Here is a 20,378-nt window from a genome sequence, read left to right as displayed (position 1 = left end):
GGGAAGCCTGTCTACACAAGCACAAAGTCATACAGCTCTAAAGAGAACATGGTTGACCCCTTTCTTCCCTGGGGAGTAGGGTCCCTGTATATTGGCCACTGGGTCTGGGTGGTTGCGGCAGGTATCCCGGGACCACGGGAGTGGAGGGGTCACAGCCGAGGAGACCAAGGGGAGGTTGCTGCAGGGAGGAAAGGAAGAGGGCTGTATGCACTGCAGCCCACTCACCCACAGGCTGTCAGCTCGCCTCCTCCCCAGATTGGGATTTAGCATTTACGACATTACACATCAGCCCAGAGTGGAGGGCAGTGAGCTGAGGGAGACTGAGAAGGAGTGAAGAACCAGGGCAGGGGTGGGCCTGGGACCACACGTGCTGGGCTGCCCTACCCCTTCCTGTCCCCTCATGTCACTCCCACCTGACTTCTCCAGGCATGAGAGCCACACATGGAGCCTGGACCGTTCTGAGAGCCTGACCTCTGACTCCCAGTCGGGCATCGTGCTGTCATCAGTGGGCACCAGCAAGTGCAACAGCCCAGCGTGTGTGGAGGCCCGGGCACGGCGGGCGGCAGCCTACAGCCTGGAGGAGCGGCGCAGGGCTGCCGTGCCACCTTACCACGACTCCATAGACTCCCTGCGTGACTCCCCACACAGTGAGAGGTCAGTCTCCGTGACCTGCGCCCACCTCAGCCAGAGAGCTGGCACCACTGACCTGGGGCCGATCCTGTGGTCACTTCAGAAACACTCCAAAGAGCCTCATCCCTGTTTTTCAGATGGGCAAGCAAGGTCCCTGAAAAGTTCAATGTTCTGCTCAGGGTCATTAACATGTTAATGACAGGCTGGGACTCTAGCCAGTAGACTAGAGTGTTATGTGTTATGACTATTTAATTTAATTGTCCTACTAGGACACTTTTCAGAGTAGAAGAGAATGTTAGTAATAATCACACTGGAACATCAGGAACAAACAGGGGCTGTCCTGGACAAACCAGAACATATGGTTGCCCTACGCTGGTGTCACCTAGAGGCCCCATGTCCCAGGAGAAACAGACACCAAGATCAAACAGATGAGAGAGTGGGAAGAGAGGCTGTCTGTGAGGAAACTGATCAGTGCAGGATGGGAATGAGCCAAGAATTCCTGAGGCCCTGGAAGCATCAGCGACTAGGCCCCCATGGATCAAGATGCCATTGGGTTCCCAAGCAATGAATGCAGTGAGAACCAGGAAATCCCCTTCTTCCCTGACTCACAGGCAGGAGTCACAGGGGCCAGGCTGCCTCTTGCTCAGCCCTTACATGGCCCCTTGGCAAGTAGGATCTCTGGGAGGAGAGCAGAAAAAGGGGAATGGACTAGGAACTCCTTAGATGGTAGAGAGTCTGCCTGCAATGCAGACAACCTGGGTGTGATCCCTGGGTAGGAGAGATCCCCTGGAGAAGGGAATGGCTACCTGCGCTATATTCTTGCCTGGAGAATTCCATGGATAGAGAAACCTGGAGGGCTACAGTCCATGGGGTTGCAAAGAGTCAGATACAACTGAGTGACTAACACTTCCATTTTCACAAGGAACTCCAGGCTAGGGTGGAGAAGGCTCAACTCAGCCTATTCCATGCCAGCCACGGGCACAAACCACTGAAGCTCCCAGCTGCCCATGAAAAGTGCTAAACATAGAACACCCCACTAGATCAGAGAAAGCCAGTCTGACCACAGGCTCTGAGAAGCGACTAGGTTTTTCTAATACTAACCTTTCCAAGCCCAGTTCCACCACCTGTGTGACTTGGGGCACGTTGATCACCTCTGTGCTTTGGTTTCCTCGGCTGTAGAACAGTGAACATTATACCTGTCTTGTGGCTTTTATGAAGGCTACCTAAGATCAAGCGCAAAGCTCTTTGTCTGATACCTGACATGGAGCTGGTGCTTACTAGGTGGAGCTGTGGTTATCAACAGTAACAAGAGCAATAGAACTCCTTGATGGGTGGAGGTAGAAAGGTTGGGAGGGACTTCTGGGCGAGGGGAACACCATGAGCAGTTCCAGCAGAGGCACTGAGGACAGAGCTGGTGAGTGAGGTGCCTCGAGGTATGGGGAGAGGGGAGCTGGGCGTAAGCAGGCAAGCTGGGGCTAGATAGACAGCCCTGGGTGGGTAAGCAGGAAGGGCCTCCTAAAGCAGAGATGTGACTTCAAAAGATTGTTCTGGGAAGTGCATAGGCCGAAGAAGGAAAGATCCTGGGGTGGGGCATGACCAGAGTGAACATCCAGTCCCAGGATGGAGTAGAGCAGGGTGGAAGGTATGATCCAGGAGAAAGGGAATGAATGGGTAAGACTTGATGGATGTACATGTGGAAAATGTGTAAGAGGGAAGACAGGGGAGTCAGATGATTCAGAAAGACAGTATAGGGACTTGAGCAAGCAGTGAGGTGCCCAGCTCTACCATTTGAAAGAGAGGCAAGGAGATGGGAGTCCCTGTCCTGAGATAGACAATGGCTGGGCAAGAGGCTGGTTTACCCAGAAAGGGAAATGTGGAGAAAGAACAGGGACTGGTGCCTGGGACCCACACTGGGAGATACTTGGAAGGGCAAACTTTTGAAGGAACTGGTGCTCTTTAGCTCCAAGCAGAGATGCTTAAGTGTGGTCTTGGTATCTGTGCTCTGGGCTGAGCTCCTACTTGAGGTGGGAGCAGTCACTTCCCTGAGGCAGATTTTAGCTTCACCTTAAAAGGGAATAGTTCCCCACTGTAGCCATCAGCCAAGGGATAACTGTCCCTGAGGGAAGGGGAGACCAAGTCACAGGGGTGGCTGAATGCAGGGACTAGAATGAGTAATTGGGCAGTATGAGTCCTGGTTTCTGCCTGTTGTTGTTCAGTCACTCAACTGTGTCCAACTCTGCAATCCTATGAACTGCAACACACCAGGCTTCCCTGTCCTTCACTATCTCCCGAAGTTTCTGCAAACTCATTTCCATTGAGTCGATGATGCCCTGCAACCAACTCATCTTCTGTCTCCCCCTTCTCTTCCTGCCCTCACTCTTTCCCAGCATCAGGGTCTTTTTCAGAGTCTGCTCTTCGAATCAGATGGCTGAAGTAAACTGGAGCTTCAGGATCAGTCCTTCCAATGAATATTCAGGACTGATTTCCTTTACAATTGCCTGGTTTGATCTCCTTGCTGTCCAAGGGACTCTAGAGAGTCTTCTCCAGCACCACAGTTTGAAAGCATCAATTCTTTGGTGCCCAGCCTTCTTTATGATTCAATTCTCACATCCATACATGACTACTGGAAAAATCATAGCTTTGACTAGATGGACCTTTGTTAGCAAAATAATGTCTCTGCTTTTTAATTCTCTGTCTAGGTTTGTCATAGCTGTTCTCCCAAGGAGCAAGCATCTTTTATTTTTCATGGCTGCAGTCACCGCCTGCAGTGATTTTGGATCCTAAGAAAATAAAGTCTGTCACTGTTTCCATTGTTTTCCCATCTATTTGCCATGAAGTGATGGGACCAGATCACACGATCTTAGTTTTTTAAATGTTGACTTTTAAGCCAGCTTTTTCATTCTCCTCTTTCACTTTCATCAAGAGATTCTTTAGTTCCTCTTCACTTTTCTGCCATTAGGGTGGTATCATCTGCATATCTGAGGTTACTGATATTTCTCCCAGAAATTTCGATTCCAGCTTGTGATTCATCCAGCCCAGCATTTTGCATGATGTACTCTGCATATAAGTTGAATAAGCAGGGTGACAATATACAGCCATGATGTACTGCTTTCCCAATTTGGAACCAGTCCATTGTTCCATGTCTGGTTCTAACTGTTGCTTCTTGTCCTGCATACAGGTTTCTCAGGAGGCAAGTCAGATGGTCTGGTATTCCCATCTCTTGAAGAATTTTCCACAGTTTGTTGCCATCCCCAGTCAAGTCAATAAAACAGGACTAGAGTTTTTCTGGAATTCTCTTGCTTTTTCTGTGATCCAACAAATGTTGGCAATTTGATCTCTGGCTCCTCTGCCTTTTCTAAATCCAGCTTGTGTATCTGGAAGTTCTCGGTTCACCTACTGTTGGAGCCTAGCTTGAAGGATTTTGAGCATTACTTTGCTAGCACATGAAATGAGCACAACTGTGCAGTAGTTTGAATACTCTGGCTTTTGCCCTTCTTTGAGATTAGAATGAAAACTGATCTTTTCCAGTCCTGTGGCCACTGCTGAGTTTCCCAAATTTGCTGGCATAATGAGTGCAGCACTTTAATAGCATCATCTTTTAGGATTTGAAATAGCTCAGCTGGAATTCCATCACCTCAGCTAGCTTTGTTCATAGTAATACTTCCTAAGGCCCACTTGACTTCACATTCCAGGATGTCTGGCTGAGTGATGGTGAGTGATCACACCATTATGGTTATCCAGGTCACTGAAACCTTTTTTATACAGTTCTTCTGTGTATTCTTGCCACCTCTTCTTAATCTCTTCTACTTCTGTTAGGTCCTTACCATTTCTGTTCTTTATTGTGCCCATCTTTGTGTGAAATTGTTCCCTTGATACCTCTAATTTTCTTGAAGAGATCTCTAGTCTTACCCATTCTTCTCTATTTCTTTGCATTGTTCACTTAAGAAGGCTTTCTTGTATCTCCTTGCTATTCTTTGGACTGCAAGGAGATCCAACCAGTCCATTCTGAAGGAGATCAGCCCTGGGATTTCTTTGGAAGGAATGATGATAAAGCTGAAACTCCAGTACTTTGGCCACCTCATGCGAAGAGTTGACTCATTGGAAAAGACTCTGATGCTGGGAGGGATTGGGGGCAGGAGGAGAAGGGGACGACAGAGGATGAGATGGCTGGATGGCATCACTGACTCGATGGATGTGAGTCTGGGTGGACTCCGGGAGTTGGTGATGGACAGGGAGGCCTGGCATGCTGCGATTCATGGGGTCGCAAAGAGTCGGACATGACTGAGCGACTCAACTGAACTGATTCTTTGGAACTCTGCCTTCAGTTAGGTGTATCTTTCCCTTTCTTGTTTCCTTTTCACTTCTTTTCTCAGCTATTTGTAAGGCCTCCTCAGACAACCAGTTTGCCTTCTTGCATTTCTTTTTCTTGAGGATGGTTATGGTCACCACTTCTTGTACAGTGTTACGAACCTCTGTCCATATTCTTTGGCACTCTATCAGATCTAATCCCTTGAATCTGTTTGTTACTTCCACTGTACAATCATAAGGGGTTTGATTTAGGTCATACCTGAATGGCCTGGGTTCACATCCCAGCTTGACCACTTCCTGGCTGTGTGAACCTTGAGTAAGTCACTTAAATCTTTTGAGTCTGTATGGCATTAACAGACGCCTCTTACAGATTTACTGTATTAGATGAACTGGTACACGTAAAATGCCCCAGCCTAAGCCTGATCCAAAGTAACCATTCAGGAACACTGGTGACTGTGAACATCCCCACAACCAAGGACCACTGATATGTGTATGGAATCACCCAACAATGCTATGGAATGACCACTGTGTTTATTCCTGATTCACAGATAAGTAAACCGAGGCTCAGAGAAACAGGAAATTGCTTAGGGTCACAGGAATACCAGCATGGCTCCTGCGGGAGGGATCCTAGGCTAGACTACTGCTTTGCATCAGGTCTTCCCCATCCCCTGGCCACCAGCCCATGTCTCTGCCTCTCCCCGCAGGTACGTGTCTGCCCTAACTACGCCTGCGCGCCTCTCTCCCGTGGACTTCCATTACTCGCTGGCTACGCAGGTGCCGACTTTTGAGATCACGTCCCCCAACTCGGCGCACGCCGTGTCGCTGCCTCCCGCCGCGCCCATCAATTATCGCCTGGCGGAGCAACAGCCGCTCCTGCGGCAACCGGCGCCCCCTGGCCCGGGACCGGGGCCTGGGCCCAGCGCGGACATGCAGCGCAGCTACGACAGCTACTACTACCCCGCAGCAGGGCCGGGGCCGCGGCGAGGGGCCTGCGCGCTGGGCGGCAGCCTGGGAAGCCTGCCCGCCAGCCCCTTCCGCATCCCGGAGGACGACGAGTACGAGACCACGCAGGAGTGCGCGCCCCCGCCACCGCCGCGGCCGCGCGCCCGCGGCGCGTCCCGAAGGACATCGGCGGGGCCTCGGCGCTGGCGCCGCTCGCGCCTCAACGGGCTGGCGGCTCAACGCGCACGCGCGGCGCGGGACTCGCTGTCGCTGAGCAGCGGCTCGGGAGGCGGTTCGGCCTCGGCCTCGGACGACGACGCTGACGACGCGGACGGGGCGCTGGCTGCCGAGAGCACGCCTTTCCTCGGCCTGCGCGCGGCGCAGGACGCGCTGCGCTCGGACTCGCCGCCGCTGTGCCCGGCGGCCGACAGCAGGACTTACTACTCCCTGGACAGTCACAGCACGCGGGCCAGCAGCAGACACAGCCGCGGGCCGCTCCCACGGGGCAAGCAGGACTCGGGGCCCCTCTAGGGCCCCCGCCGCCCCCTCCGCCTCGCCTGCCCCACTGTCTTTAAGGAGAACAGAGACCGCCGACTGGAGAGAGAAAGGAGGAAAAAAAGAAATAAAAATATTTTTATTTTCTATAAAAGGAAAAAGGTATAACAAAATGTTTTATTTTCATTTTAGCAAAAATTGTCTTATAATACTAGCTAACGGCAAAGACGTTTTTATAGGGAAACTATTTATATGTAACATCCTGATTTACAGCTTCGGAAAAAAAAAAGAAACAACAAAAAAAAGAGATGGGCCAATTTTTTGACTCTTTAATAGAAACCTATATTGTGGTGCCTTTTGCTGTACGCTAATCTGGAGCTCCTGGAGAGAAGTGTGGGTTGTGGGGTTGGGGGAATGTAGGATCCCAAGCTGGCGGAGGGCAGGGGTGGGGGGCGGTGAAGAGGAACCAGAGAAAAGAGGCCATGTTGTTTGGGTTCCGGTGGGGGCGTGGGTAGGAGGGTCGCAAGAAAGAAAGTGAGGTCCGGAGTAGCTTTTGCCCCCTCGTAAGATCTGGAGTTCTGGTCCCCCTTAGCTGTGGGTGGGGATCCTAGGCTTGGAACTAGAGTTGGGGTCAGGTAAAGTCCAGGGGGAGACTAAGGCCCAGCGACAGCAACCAGAATGGGGAGGGGGCCTCCCCGCTCCTCACAGCTGCTAAGGAAGGGGGCTCTGAGAAAGAGGTCTTCGCAACAGCCTCTGCGGGGGAGGGAGCAGCTCTGCCAGGGCCCCAGTGTTCGCGGCTCCTCCCCTGTGGCCTCCAGGACGCCCCTCCGTCCTCTGCAGCACCTTCGTTTACAGGTCGTCTTTTCTATTTTACGCCTGCATGTCCTTTGCATTTCAGATTCTTTAGATTGGATGCATGGTCACACTGGGACCGAGAAGAGCCACTCAACAGTGTATTTGATTCCCCTTTTAGCAATAAAGTAACACCATTTCCTTCTCACAGCCGGACTCCCATCCCCCACCCCACCTATGACTTCCACTTCCTCTCCAGCCCTGACCTCCCCACCCCACAAAACTGGGTCCACTGCTAATTTGTCAAAAAGGTAATTGTTTAAAAAAACAACAACAAAAAACCCTAAACAAATGGGAACCCTGCCCCTTGAAATGTCCAAACACCTGACTGTTGACACTTGAACATTTTTATATTATAAATAAAATCAGAAATAACTCATGTTTGACTGTGTGTGCCTAGCCCCTAGGTGAGGAGGGAAGACAGAGGATGAATACCTGTGATAGAGATGGATGGATGTTGGTGTGGAGGTTGGAGAGAGCAAGACCAGTTCCTGGGAGGAAGTGTGTTAGTCACTCAGTCGTGTCTCTTTGCAACCCCATGGACTGTAGCCTGCCAGGCTCCTCTGTGCATGGGATTCTCTAGGCAAGAATACTGGAGTGGGTAGCCATTCTCTTCTCCAGGGGATCTTCCAGACCCAGGGATTGAACCCTGGTGTCCAGCATTGCAGGCAGATTCTTTACTGTCTGAAGCAGTTAGCGGGAAAGAGACCCTCCCTGGCTCCAACTCCCAGAATGGGATCCAACCCTCCTCCCTGTTCTGAGAACATTCACCAGGTGTCCCCCAGCACGTGTCCCCCAGCACCTCTCCCCTACCACCCCATAGCTGCTGGGGAACCTGGCCAAGGGGCTGATGCAGATTACTCTGCTTTGAGCTCAGCCTAAGAACGCTGGCCCAGTTCCTGCCTTGGAGCTCCAGGGGGCAGAATGAGGCAAGAGTTTCCGGGCCTAGGTGGGTGAGAAGGGAAGGGTTGTAAGGTTGGCACTGGAGCAGCTGAGGCAAGATGACCCTTGGGGCCTCAGGCATGTCACAGGCAAAGTCTGGACATGAAAATGGCATAATGGGTACCCTCAGCTGCCAGGAGGTGCTGGGGTTTTTTATACCCCCTCAAAGCCAGGGCCTGTCTAAACTTGCAGTCTCTGATGGAGAGTACATGATCTCAGGCATGGAGAAGGCAGATGGAGGTCCAGGGTGAGCCTTTTTCCTCATTGATTAATGCTACTAAGTCAGTACCCAGCACTAGGAACCATTAGATTCAAGCCAGACACAAAGGAGTCAGCTTTTTGTGTGTGAGGGTACACACAATGAGCCCAGAACTTGTGTGGTCAGTTCAGAGACCTACCGATAAGAAGGATGAAGAGGCCTAGGGTTGAAACGGCTTGGGTATCAAGAGGGCCTGAATTCACAAATTCCAGCTCTGCTGTGTGACTTCTCTAGGCTGCACTTTCCCCAGCTGGGAAATGGTGATGCTAATACCTACCTCAAAGCATTGCTGTAGAGATTATCTAAAGCACCCAGGATTGCTTCTGGCATGTGATAAATGCCTGTTAGTGGCAAATTTGATGATGGTGATGACCATATCCTGTGCTTTGCATTCTTGAGTCACACAGAGAGTGGCAAAAACTGGATGAAGGGGAGATGATATAGAAAAGTAAACAACTAGACATGTATTTATGTGGGGACATGGGGCGGGGGTGGGGGGAGAACCTGTTACAAAGAAACAAAGAAAATTAATGAACTAAGTGCTACACAAAGCTGCAAATCATTGACTTCTCCAGCCCCTATCTGATGATCTCATCCAGATCATTGTGCTAGCTCTGAGTTTGCTGTTGGCTTTAAAATTTTCTGAGAGCCAGTAATACCTCTGTGTGATTTATGATCTATATGAAAACCCAGAATTAATTCTGAATGAACCTCTTGGTGAGCCCATTGCCCTTTTCATGACCCAGTTTTATGTCCTTATTTGACCCTTCTGAGGGCCTGAGTTACCTACCTTCTAAAATTTCACCCAGAAACCACTTTCCTGACTCCAGTGGGCACACTGACCTCTTAATGACCCCAAGTAATTATGAATGACCTCTCTATGACCCCAACTAATTGTGACTGACCTCTCAGTGAACCCATTGCCCTGTTCATGACCCAGCTTCATGTCCTCATTTGACCTTTCTGAGGGCCCAAGTTACCTCCCTTCTAAATTTTGACTCAGAAACCACTTTCCTGACTCAAATTAGCCCACTGACCTCTTTATGACCCCAAGTAATTATGAATGCCCTCTCAGTGAACCCATTGACCTCTCTATGACCCAACTAATTGTGACTGACCCCTCAGTGAACCCATTGCCCTGTTCATGACCCAGCTTCTTGTCCTCATTTGACCTTTCTGAGGGCCCAAGTTACCTCCCTTCTAAATTTTGACTCAGAACTCTGAGCACACTGACCTATGACCCCAAGTAATTGTGAACGACCTCTTGGTGAACCCACTGACCTCTCTGTGACCTCAACTAATTGTGACTGACCCCTCAGTGAACCCATTGCCCTTTCCATGACCCAGCTTAGTACACTCGCTTGACCCTTCTGAGGGCCCTAAGTTTTTACCTTGTAAATTTTTAGTCAGAAACCACCTCCATGATTGCAGTAAATCCATCTATCTCTATGTCACCCCAATTAATTCTGAATAACCTCTTGATAAACTCATTGACCCTCACATGATCCCACTAGGTACCTTTATTATCTGAATTCTAAGATACCTGCTGAGAGTCTAAGGCCAGAATCTAATCAGTTTCCTTGACTCTTCATCAGCCACCTGTTCATTCACAGGTGTGAATGGAACCTAGGAGCTGGGGTGGCCAGAGAGGCCCCATTTTCACTCTGCCTCTCCAGTTTCGCTCTGGGGCATCTTTAGTATTGCCTACCAGGAAGAAGTATAGCCCTAAGAAGGGCCTTACTACTACTATCCTGTCCCCCAGGAGCACTTAGGACATTCAGGCGGCTTCCTGAGTCAGTCTTCCCCACTCCAATTTTTCTCGGCCAGGTCATTTTTGTCTTGTCTCCCCAGCCTTTCCAGAGTCCCAGATGGGAATGGTGACTGACCATCTCCCTCCCCATTAGACTGTGAGCCCCGTGTGGACAGGGATCTGGTCAATCCTTTTCTCACAATAGTATCCCCAGCACCCAGCACAATGTGCAGCGCTGTTCATCTCAATGAATGAGTGTATGGAGGCTCCAGAGAGGCTGTCCTCAAGGGTCAGCCCCCAGGGGTCCCTGAGCCTGCAGCCACTTCCCAGGACCACCAGGTGGCGCAAACCACTTATTGCATCTCACCTGCTGTCCTCCAAGGCTCTGGATTTGGACAGTCCTGGAAAATGGACATATTAGGGGCAGAGGGAACATGTGGTCCATTGGAATGCAGAAAAAAAATATTAGAACTTTGCTTTAGATTTATTTTCATCTCATCTTTTTAAAATTTCTATTTTGTGTATGTTTTATAATGTACATAATATTTTAGTACAGTAGTACATGTATATAATTTACAATAAATAATTATACAATTAAGAAAGTGAACTAAAAGTTTTTTTTAACTGATGGGAGGCACAACTAGTGTTCAGGGAAGCACACCTGTCTGCAGCGGATGGAGCCTGCTCCTCTGCTTTCACTCACCCACCCTCAAGAGGTAGAGGGTGGGAAGCAGACCCCAAACTCAAAGGATCTTTGAGACAGCACAGAGAAAAAGTACACAGAGCTTTTTATGTTGCCACATTGCTCTTTCAATTTCACTTAAATGAACATTAACTTCCCCTCAGCAAAATGAAGGTGCCAGATGGTTTGGTTATAAAATACACTCAGCTGATCCAAATTAAATAATCTGTATTTAAATCACTACATCTCTCCACAGATTCACAGGTCCCTTGCATCAAATGTGAGTGGGCTTGTAAATGTCGGGTACTTAGTTGCAAGGTTGGCTTATCTTATTATCTAAATATATTACCACTGAGGTCAAACTGCTGGCCAAACTACAGTAATCTGTTTAAAAAATAGAAAGGATTTACTCATCACAGTTGCATTGAGGGTGCCATCACCCCCACCACTTGTCAGTCTGAGGAATGCAGGGTTTAAAAGATGCTAGTCTGCAACCATCATGTGGCAAATTGTCCTTTCCAGACATGTCCTTAACTAGCATTTCTGAGTCACTCAAAGAGTGTAAGAAATACCAGCCTAACAATCAACAACTTGTCATTCCACATTTCCCCAAGACCAAGAATTAATGGCTTCCATAGGCTTCTCCCACCAAACATCTTTGGGTTTGTTGACAAGTGGCTATTTGCAAGGCAGAGTGTCTTTTATTCCTGTAGCAGTAGATCTGTACAAGAGGTCACCTCTGGGCCCAAGAGACCTGGCAGCACCAACACAAAGACCAAAATATAAGCAGGGCCGCAGTCCCATCCCACTCACACCCCAGGACACCTGTGGGACAGACGGGGCAGCACGCACACACACTATTTATTCCAAAGCATTAACTGTAAGAGCAGTTTAAATCACAGGTCAGCCGGAAGAGGGGAAACAGGGAGCGAGGAGGACACACTATCTCTATCTTCTCTTCCAGAGAGTCAGAGCCTCCAGGGGCCAAAGAGCAGCCCTCCTCACTAACAAGTGTATCTGAGATAGGTTTTTCCATACCTCATTTCATCCTCTGATATCAGTTCCAAAACCATCTCTAAAGGGGTAGTTTATATATGTATATAATTCTTATATATATACATTTATGTCATTATAAAAGAAAGCAGGAGTGGTCTTGATGGATGGAAGGTGAGCTTGGCACTGAGGGACAGGCCTGAGAGCTGGGTTATTGCTGGGCAAGGCAGGAGAACAGGGTGCAGTTCCCAGCGCTGCTGAGTGGAGGGAGAATTGGACAGTGCTGGTGGTCTGCAGACCTGCTGCTGGTCAACTCAGAGGAAGGAGGAGGAGAAGGGGTGGGAGTCCAAACTGAGACCTGGGGTTGAGACCTGCCCTCAGAAACAAGGGAGATGAGGGGAGGAACTGTGAGAAGAGGAGAGCCTGGGAAGCCAACCACCCTTCCTGCTCCTCCAGTGAGATGGTGTCTAGAGCATGCACACAACTGGCCTACAAACTGAGGCTCCAGAGTGGAGAGGGAGGTGAGGGCTGGCGACAGACTCTAAGGCCCAGAGCAGCCCTAGGATGCAAGATCGACACCATGAATAGCATCTCCATCTCCTCAGCCCGCAAGGCTCTCCACACCCCTCTGGCTGCCTAACAACTGTCTGCAGCTTGTCTGAGTGGCCCCTAGCTGGAATTGTGCTCACTGGCCCCTCCAGGGGCACTGCCTGCCTCTGAGGCCTGCCCATCCTTGCCAGCTAAGTATCAGGCCCAGTGGTATCCCTCATGGCTTTGCTGCCAGTCACAGTTCCATGGCCCTGGCTGAGGGCAGGGCTCGAGTGTGTCTTGCGGAGTGAAGGGTCATCCCCCTCCAGGGTGGCCAATCGGGCCTCAATCCGCTCCAGGTCATCAGAGCCCACTTTGATCTTCACAGCCAGGAGGTGGATATAGGTCTCATAACGGCTTTTCTGGGAAAAGAGCAGAGAAGGGCCAAAAACAAAGTCAAAAGATAACAAACTGCAAAAAAAACATTTATACCTTATATGACAAAAGACTCTCTCCTTGATATTTAGAGAGTTCTCACCAACCAATAAAAGGAGATAAACAATTTTTAAAATAGGCAAAGGGCACACACAGAAATTTAACTCATAATTTTAAAAATCAAAGTTAATTGGCAATGACTTATTGGATATGATAGCAAAAGCATAGGCATGAGAGTGAAAACAGACAAATGGGATTTTATCAAAATTTAAAACACCTCTGTATCAAAGAACACAATCAACAGAATGAAAATGCAATATACAGAACGGGAAAAATACTTGCAAATCATTAATCTAGTAAGGGTCTAGTATCCAGAATATTAAAAGGGGGGAAAAACTCCTAGAACTCAACAACAAAACACAGCCCAATTTCAAGATGTATAAAGAACTTGAATAGACATTTCACTACAGAAGATACACTAATGACCAATAAGCACAAAAAAGGATGCTCAGCATCATTTTGCTGCTGTTGTTCAGTTGCTAAGTAATGTCCAATTTTTGTAACCCATGGACTGCAGCACACCAGGCTCTTCTGTCCTCTACTAACTCCTGGAGTTTAGCCAAATTCATGTTCACTGAATCAATGATGCTATCTAACCATCTCATCCTCTGCCACCCCCTTCTCCTTTAGCCTTCCATCTTTCCCAGCATCAGAGTCTTTTTCAATGAGTCAGCCCTTCATATCTGGTGGCCAAAGTATTGGAGCTTCAGCTTCAGCAACAGTCCTTCCAGTGAATATCTGGGGTTGATTTCCTTTAAGATTGACTTGCAGTTCAATCTTGCAGTTCGAGGGATTTCCAAGAGTCTTCTCCAGCACTACAAGTCAAAAGCATCAATTCTTCAGCACTCAGCTTTCTTTATGGTCCAACTCTCACGTCCATACATGACTATCGGAAAAACCATAGCTTTGATTATATGGACTTTTGTCAGCAGAGTGATGTCTCTGCTTTTTAATATGCTGTCTAGGTTTCTCATGGCTGTAGCCAACATCTTCAGTGACTTTAGAACCCAAGAAAATAAAATCTGTCACTGCTTCCACTTTTTCCCCTTCTATTTGCCATGAAGTGATGCAATTGAATGCCATGACCTTAGTGTTTTAAATGTTGAGTTTCAAGCCAGCTTTTTGACTCTCCCCTTTCATTCTCCTCAAGAAGCTCTTTAGTTCCTCTTCATTTTCTGCCATTAGAGTGGTAGAATATCTGAGGTATATGTATATATGCCAATATCTGAGGTGGTTGATATTTCTCCTGGAATTCTTGATTCCACCTTGTGATTCACCCAGCCTGGCATTTTACATGATGTACTCTGCATATAAGTTAAATAAGCAGGGTGACAATATACAGCCTTGACATACTCCTTTCCCTGGTTCTAACTGTATCTTCTTGACTGGAATACAGTTTCTAAGGAGATAGGTAAGAATTTTCTCTTTAAGAATTTTCCACAGTTTGTTGTGATCCACACAGTTTAACAAAGGTCCATCTAGTCAAGGCTATGGTTTTTCCAGTAGTCATGTATGGATGTGAGAGTTGGACTATAAAGAAAGCTGAGCACCGAAGAATTGATACTTTTGAACTGTGGTGATGGAGAAGACTCTTGAGAGTCCCTTGGCCTGCAAGGAAATCCAACCAGTCCATCCTAAAGGAAATCAGTCCTGGGTGTTCATTGGAAGGACTGATGTTGAAGCTGAAACTCCAATATTTTGGCCACCTGATGCAAAGAGCTGACTCATTTGAAAAGACCCTGATGTTGGGGAAGATTGAAGAAAGGAGGAGAAGGGGACGACAGAGGATGAGATGGTTAGATGGCATCACCAACTCAGTGGACATAAGTTTGGGTAAACTCCAGGAGTTGGTGATGGACAGGGAGGCCTGGCGTCCTGCAGTTCATAGGGTTGCAAAGAGTCAGACACGACTGAGTGACTGAAGTGAACTGAACACAGTCTAAGGCTTTAGCATGGTCAATGAAGCAGAAGTAGATGTTTTTCTGGAACTCCCTTGCTTTCTCCATGATCCAGCAAATGTTGGCAATTTGATCTCTGGTTCCTCTGCCTCTTCAAAACCCAGCTTGTAAATCTGGAAATTCTCAGTTCACATACTGTTGAAGCCTAGCCTACAGGATTTAGAGGATAACCTTGCTAGCATGTGAAATGAGTGCAACTGTATGGCAGTTTGAACATCTTTTGGCATTACCCTTCTTTGGAACTGGAATGAAAAATGACATTTTCCAGTCTTGTGGTTACTGCTGAGTTTTCCAAATATGCTGACATATTGAGTGCAGCACCTTAACAACATCATCTTTTAGGATTTGAAATAGCTCAGCTGGAATTCTGTCATCTCCACTAGCTTTTTTCACAGTAATGCTTCCTAAGGCACACTTGACTTCACACTCCAGGATGTCTGGCTCTAGGTGAGTGATCATACCACCATGGTTATCCAGCTCATTAAGACCTTTCTTGTATAGTTCTTCTGTGTATTCTTGCCACCTCTTCTTAATCTCTTCTGTTTCTGTTAGGTCCTTACAATTTCTGTCCTTTATTATGCCCATCTTTGCATGAAATGTCATGTCACAACATGCATGAAATGTTCCCTTGGTATCTCTAATTTTCTTGAAGAGATCCCTAGTCTATCCCATTCTATTATTCTCCTCTATTTCTTTGCATTGTTCACTTAAGAGGGCCTTCTTATCTCTCCTTGCTACTCTCTGGAACTCTGCACTCAGTTGGGTGTATCTTTCCTTTTCTCCCTTGCCTTTCACTTATCTTTCCTCAGCTCTTTGTAAGGCCTCCTCAGACAATCACTTTGCCTTCTCACATTTCTTTTTTGCGGGGATGGCTTTGGTCACCACCTCCTGTACAGTGTTATGCACCTCTGTCAATAGTTCTTCAAGCACTCTGTGTACCAGATCTTATCCCTTGAATCTATTTGTCACCTCCACTGTATAATCATAAGGGATTTGATTTAGATCATACCTGAATGTCCTGGTAGTTTTCCCTACTTTCTTCAGTTTAAGCCTGAACTTTGCAATAAGGAGCTCATGATCTGAGCCTCTGTCAGCACCAGGGTTTGTTATTGCTGACTATATAGAGCTTCTCCATCAACACCATTATCCATCAGGAAAATACAGATTGAAACCACAATGAGATTATCACCTCACATGCATTAAGATAACCACTACCCAAACAAAAAAAAAAACATAAAGTAACAAGCGTGTTGACAAAGATGTGGAAGAATTAGAATCCAAGTACACTATTGGTGGGAATGTAAATTGATACAGCTACTATGGAAAACAGTGTGGTTATTCCTCGAAAAGTGAAAATAACATTACCATACAGTTTAGCAATTCCACTTCTGGACATAAAAGCAGGAGTGAAAGTAGGATCTCAAAGAAACATTTGCACACCCATGTTCATGGCAGCATTATTAACAGCAGCCAACCCAAATGTGCATCAGCTGATGAAAGGACAGACAAAACGTGGTGTCCAAATACAACAGAAAAGCAAAAAGAAAGGAATTCTGATACACGCTACAGTAGGGATGAAGCCTGAAAGCCTTATGTCATGTGACACAGGCCAGTCACAAAAGTATAAATTCTGTGGTTCCACTTGTATGAAGCACTTAAGAGTAGTAGTCACGTTCATAGAGACAGATAGTAGAACTGTGGTAGTTAAGGACTAGGGCCAGGAGGAAGGTGCTTAGGAGTATGTTGTTTAATAGTTATAGAGTTTCAGTTTGGAAGATGAAAAAGTTCTGGAGATTAGTTGCCCAAGAATATGAAAAGACTTAACATTGCTGCTGCTGCTGCTGCTAAGTTGCTTCAGTCGTGTCTGACTCTGTGCGACCCCATAGACGGCAGCCCACCAGGCTCCCTCGTCCCTGGGATTCTCCAGGCAAGAACACTGGAGTGGGTTGCCATTTCCTTCTCCAGTGCATGAAAGTGAAAAGTGAAAGTGAAGTCACTCAGTCGTGTCCAACTCTTAGCGACCCCATGGACTGCAGCCTACCAGGCTCCTCCGTCCATGGGATTTTCCGAGCAAGAGTACTGGAGTGGGATGCCATTGCCTTCTCTGACTTAACATTACTGAACTATAATACTTAAAATGGTTCCTTAACCATTGATTCCTTAACCTTAACCATGATCAATCTTACGCTATGCTTTTTAAATCACAATTGTTTTAACCATTTACACAAATGTTAAAAACATGCAAATGAAACACACAACAATGCTAACTATTGTTTGTGGACAGCTATAATTGCAATAAAAGTATAAAGATATAGATGAGAAGGGCCCAAAACAACTTCAGAATCATAATTATTTCTGAGGAGGAGAGAAGAAAATGTTAAAAGAGGCACAAAGAAGGACTTCAATCATAATAGAATATTCTATTCATTTAAGAAAAAATATCTGAACCAAATATGGGTGGTTCACAGCTGCTGTTGCTGCTGCTGCTGCTAAGTCACTTCAGTCGTGTTCGACTCTGTGCGACCCCATAGACGGCAGCCCACCAGGCTCCCCCATCCCTGGGATTCTCCAGGCAAGAACACTGGAGTGGGTTGCCATTTCCTTCTCCAATGCATGAAAGTGAAAAGTGAAAGTGAAGTCGCTCAGTCGTGTCTGACTCTTAACGACCCCATGGACTGCAGCCTACGAGGCTCCTCCGTTCATGGGATTTTCCAGACAAGAATACTGGAGTGGGGTGCCATTGCCTTCTCTGGGTTCACAGCTAATCTTTTTAAAAATCAAAATGGTGAGGGACTTCTCTGGTGGTCCAATGGTTAACACTCTGCATTTCCAGTGCGAGGGGCATGGGTTCCATCCTTGGTAGGGGAACTAAAGTCTCACATGCCCTGCAGTGCAGCCAATAAAATAAAATAAAAATAAATAAATAAATAAAAAATTTAAACCAAGTTAAAACATCAATAAGATACCACTTGCTAAACCTATCAGATTAACGAAGACTACGTCCAGTGTTGGTGAGAGTATGGAGAGACAGGTGTGTTCATGAGCTATTAAAGGGGATGTAAATTGGTAAACAATTAGAAGGGAGGTTTGGCAGTGTCTGAGGTCTTGACTCAGAGCTTCAGGCCCTCACCACTGTCGCGGGAGAGGCAGGGACTAAGGGTCATAAGATTCTGTTCTCACCCAGCTCTGCCACAGAAACTGAAAAGCTCTTCATTCTGGGCTCTACCTCCCCTACTGTCCATCTGCCCTGCCTCTTCACCCCCCAGTTAAGTCAGGCTGAGGGTGAGAAAGACCAGGGTTTTGGAGGCACAGTCAGTTGCCTGGTTAGGATCCTGGCTCCTGGACTTAACTGTGTTGCCTCAGGCACATGGTCCAACCTTTCCAAGCCTCAATTTCCCCATCTGTAAAATGGGGATAACAAACCCACATCATACAGTTGATATGAGGATTAAATCAGTCAACATAAGCGAAGTGAAGAGAATCATGCCTGGCAATCAGCATGGTTATTTTTTACCTTGCAGAGAGAGTGGATCTGAGGAGGCTTCCAAAAGTTATAAAACATCATGTTTTTCCAAAAGGCAGGATTTATCTATCCTCTCTCCTCTACACCACAACAGAAAGTCAGCATGGAAATCTAGAGACTGAGATGGGCGATTCCCTGCCCCTCTGCTCCAGGGACTTCCTGGCTTGGTTTCGGGCTCTCTTGTATCTGTCCACCCCCATGTGCAGGTCAGTCCAAAATGGACAAGTGGTTCCTGCCTTCCTCCCCTCAGTCTACCCTCATCCTTCATACAGTGAAGGCAGAGCACTGCAGGACAGAAGCAGGGTAGGGGCAGAGACAAAACAGAAGAAAGGGAGAGCTCAGAAGGAGAGACCAAGGTGCTCTGCTTGATAAACCCACTGAGAGGGGCACTGAGATGTGAGGGGGGGAAAGTCACATGGAGAGGGCTTGTGAACTCTGTGGTTTGGTTGTAGAAGCTTCCCGAAAAGCTGGGCCTATGCAGAAATTGGACGTGAGGCAGGGGCTTGAAGAAGGCTGCAGAAGGTCAGGGAGGTCTCTGGTAGATACACAAGTGAGTTGTCTGTGCAGCTGGGCTGTGCAGAGACTGGCTCACAGGTGACTGCAGTTCATGACCTCAGGGGAGCCCCCAAAGTGGAGTGCTCCCAAAGAAGGAGTCCCTGGCTGTGGAAAGATGTGGAAGGAGAAGCTGGCCTCTTCCTCCTGCCCCAGCCCTGTCCTTCCAAATCCTCCTGTGATTGGCCCACCTCAAATGTGAGATAATGCTCCTTCAGCCGGTTCTCCTCAGCCTCCTTGGACTTGATGCCCCGCTCGACCGGGTGACACTTGTGTTCAGCCAGCTCTGCAGTCACCTGCCTCAGCTTATTCTCATGAGAGCGCAGCTGCTCCTCCTGCAAAGATCAGTCGTGGACAGTGAGGTCCCACCCTCAGGGGGTCGTATGGGTGGGTCTCATCCAAAGGACAGCTGCTTCCCCAAGGGGAAACCGAGGCCTTGCCAGGGCCATCCAACACGCAGGGGCAGAGCCAGGTCTGTGCCTGAACGAGTGTACCTCCGCCACCTTCCTTCGTCCCCTCCCACCATCGGCATCAGCTCCCCCCGGAGCCTCCGCAGCAGGCTCAGGAGATGCGAGGCCCTCACTCTCGTGTATGCACACTCCTTGACATAGACACACAATCACCGAGACTCAGCCCGGCGCCCCAGGCTTCATACGAAGCACACAGCCTCTCATACTCATGTCCAGACACATCTGAAGGCCACAGATCCAGGATCACACCCAAAGACAGAGACACTGTCACTACCAGACAAGTGAACAGTACACCCCACCCGCCACAGGCCAGCCAGACCCCTTTGTGCCTTATGGGCACTGGGCTGCATATGTGTATGTGTGTGTGTATGTGTATATACACACAAACGTGCGTGTACTTGAATGGTAAGTGTGCCTGTGTGGGAGCACCGAGAGTGCTGGCACAGCTGTGGACAGCAGCCCCAGGGGCTCCACAGAGAAGACCCAGGACACTGGCTCATCAGGAAAGGGCCCTGACAGGATGGAAAACATGGTGTTAACCCACTCTCCACCATGCAAGTAGTAGCCCAGCATTTATCCTCTCCTCTCAAAAAAAACCCCTGAAAAATGGAGTATTGATGTGTGTGTGTGCACATGTGCACTCAGTTGTGTCCAGCTCTATGTAACCCCATGGACTGTAGCCCACCAGGTTCCTCTGCCCATGGGATTTTCCAGGCAAGACTACTGGAGTCGGTTGCCATTCCCTTCTCCAGGGGATCTTCCCAACCCAGGGATCAAAACCATGTCTCCTGTGGCTCCTGCACAGGCAGGCAGATTCTTTACCACTGAGCCACCTGGGAAGCCCAGGAGATTTTTAAGGATTACAAAGAAACATGTAAGGGTAGATGAGGGAAGCAGCTGGATGAAGGGTTCTCCAAGTCTTGCCTGTCACTCGCTCCTCAGGACACACACACTCACAACCATTCATGCCCAGACACACAGGACACCCACAGACCACAC

General features: G+C 48.0%; 2 protein-coding genes across 4 annotated transcripts in view; one reads left to right on the top strand and one right to left on the bottom strand.

The window, feature by feature from the left end:
- The window catches only part of NRG2 (neuregulin 2), a 195,169-nt gene extending 187,563 nt beyond the window's left edge, over positions 1-7,606 (top strand). For all 3 annotated transcript variants that reach the window (XM_070374447.1, XM_070374445.1, XM_070374446.1), the window contains exons 9-10: positions 427-654; positions 5,643-7,606. In XM_070374447.1, the coding sequence (XP_070230548.1) occupies positions 427-654; positions 5,643-6,411 (997 nt within the window). In that variant the 3' untranslated portion in view covers positions 6,412-7,606. The remainder of the gene's footprint in view (positions 1-426; positions 655-5,642) is intronic.
- A 109-nt stretch (positions 7,607-7,715) lies between these two features.
- PSD2 (pleckstrin and Sec7 domain containing 2) overlaps positions 7,716-20,378 on the bottom strand; it is a 75,235-nt gene continuing 62,572 nt past the window's right edge. Inside the window, exons 15-16 of the mRNA XM_070374448.1 lie at positions 19,101-19,244; positions 7,716-12,803 (exon numbers count right to left, since the gene is read on the bottom strand). Coding sequence (XP_070230549.1) covers positions 12,594-12,803; positions 19,101-19,244 — 354 coding nt within the window. The 3' untranslated portion in view covers positions 7,716-12,593. The remainder of the gene's footprint in view (positions 12,804-19,100; positions 19,245-20,378) is intronic.

Source organism: Bos mutus, chromosome 7 (assembly GCF_027580195.1).
Source record: "Bos mutus isolate GX-2022 chromosome 7, NWIPB_WYAK_1.1, whole genome shotgun sequence".
In the NCBI taxonomy this organism is placed as follows: Eukaryota; Metazoa; Chordata; class Mammalia; order Artiodactyla; family Bovidae; genus Bos; species Bos mutus.
Note: the sequence above shows the minus strand (reverse complement) of the source record. Positions and strands in the feature narration are given on the sequence as shown.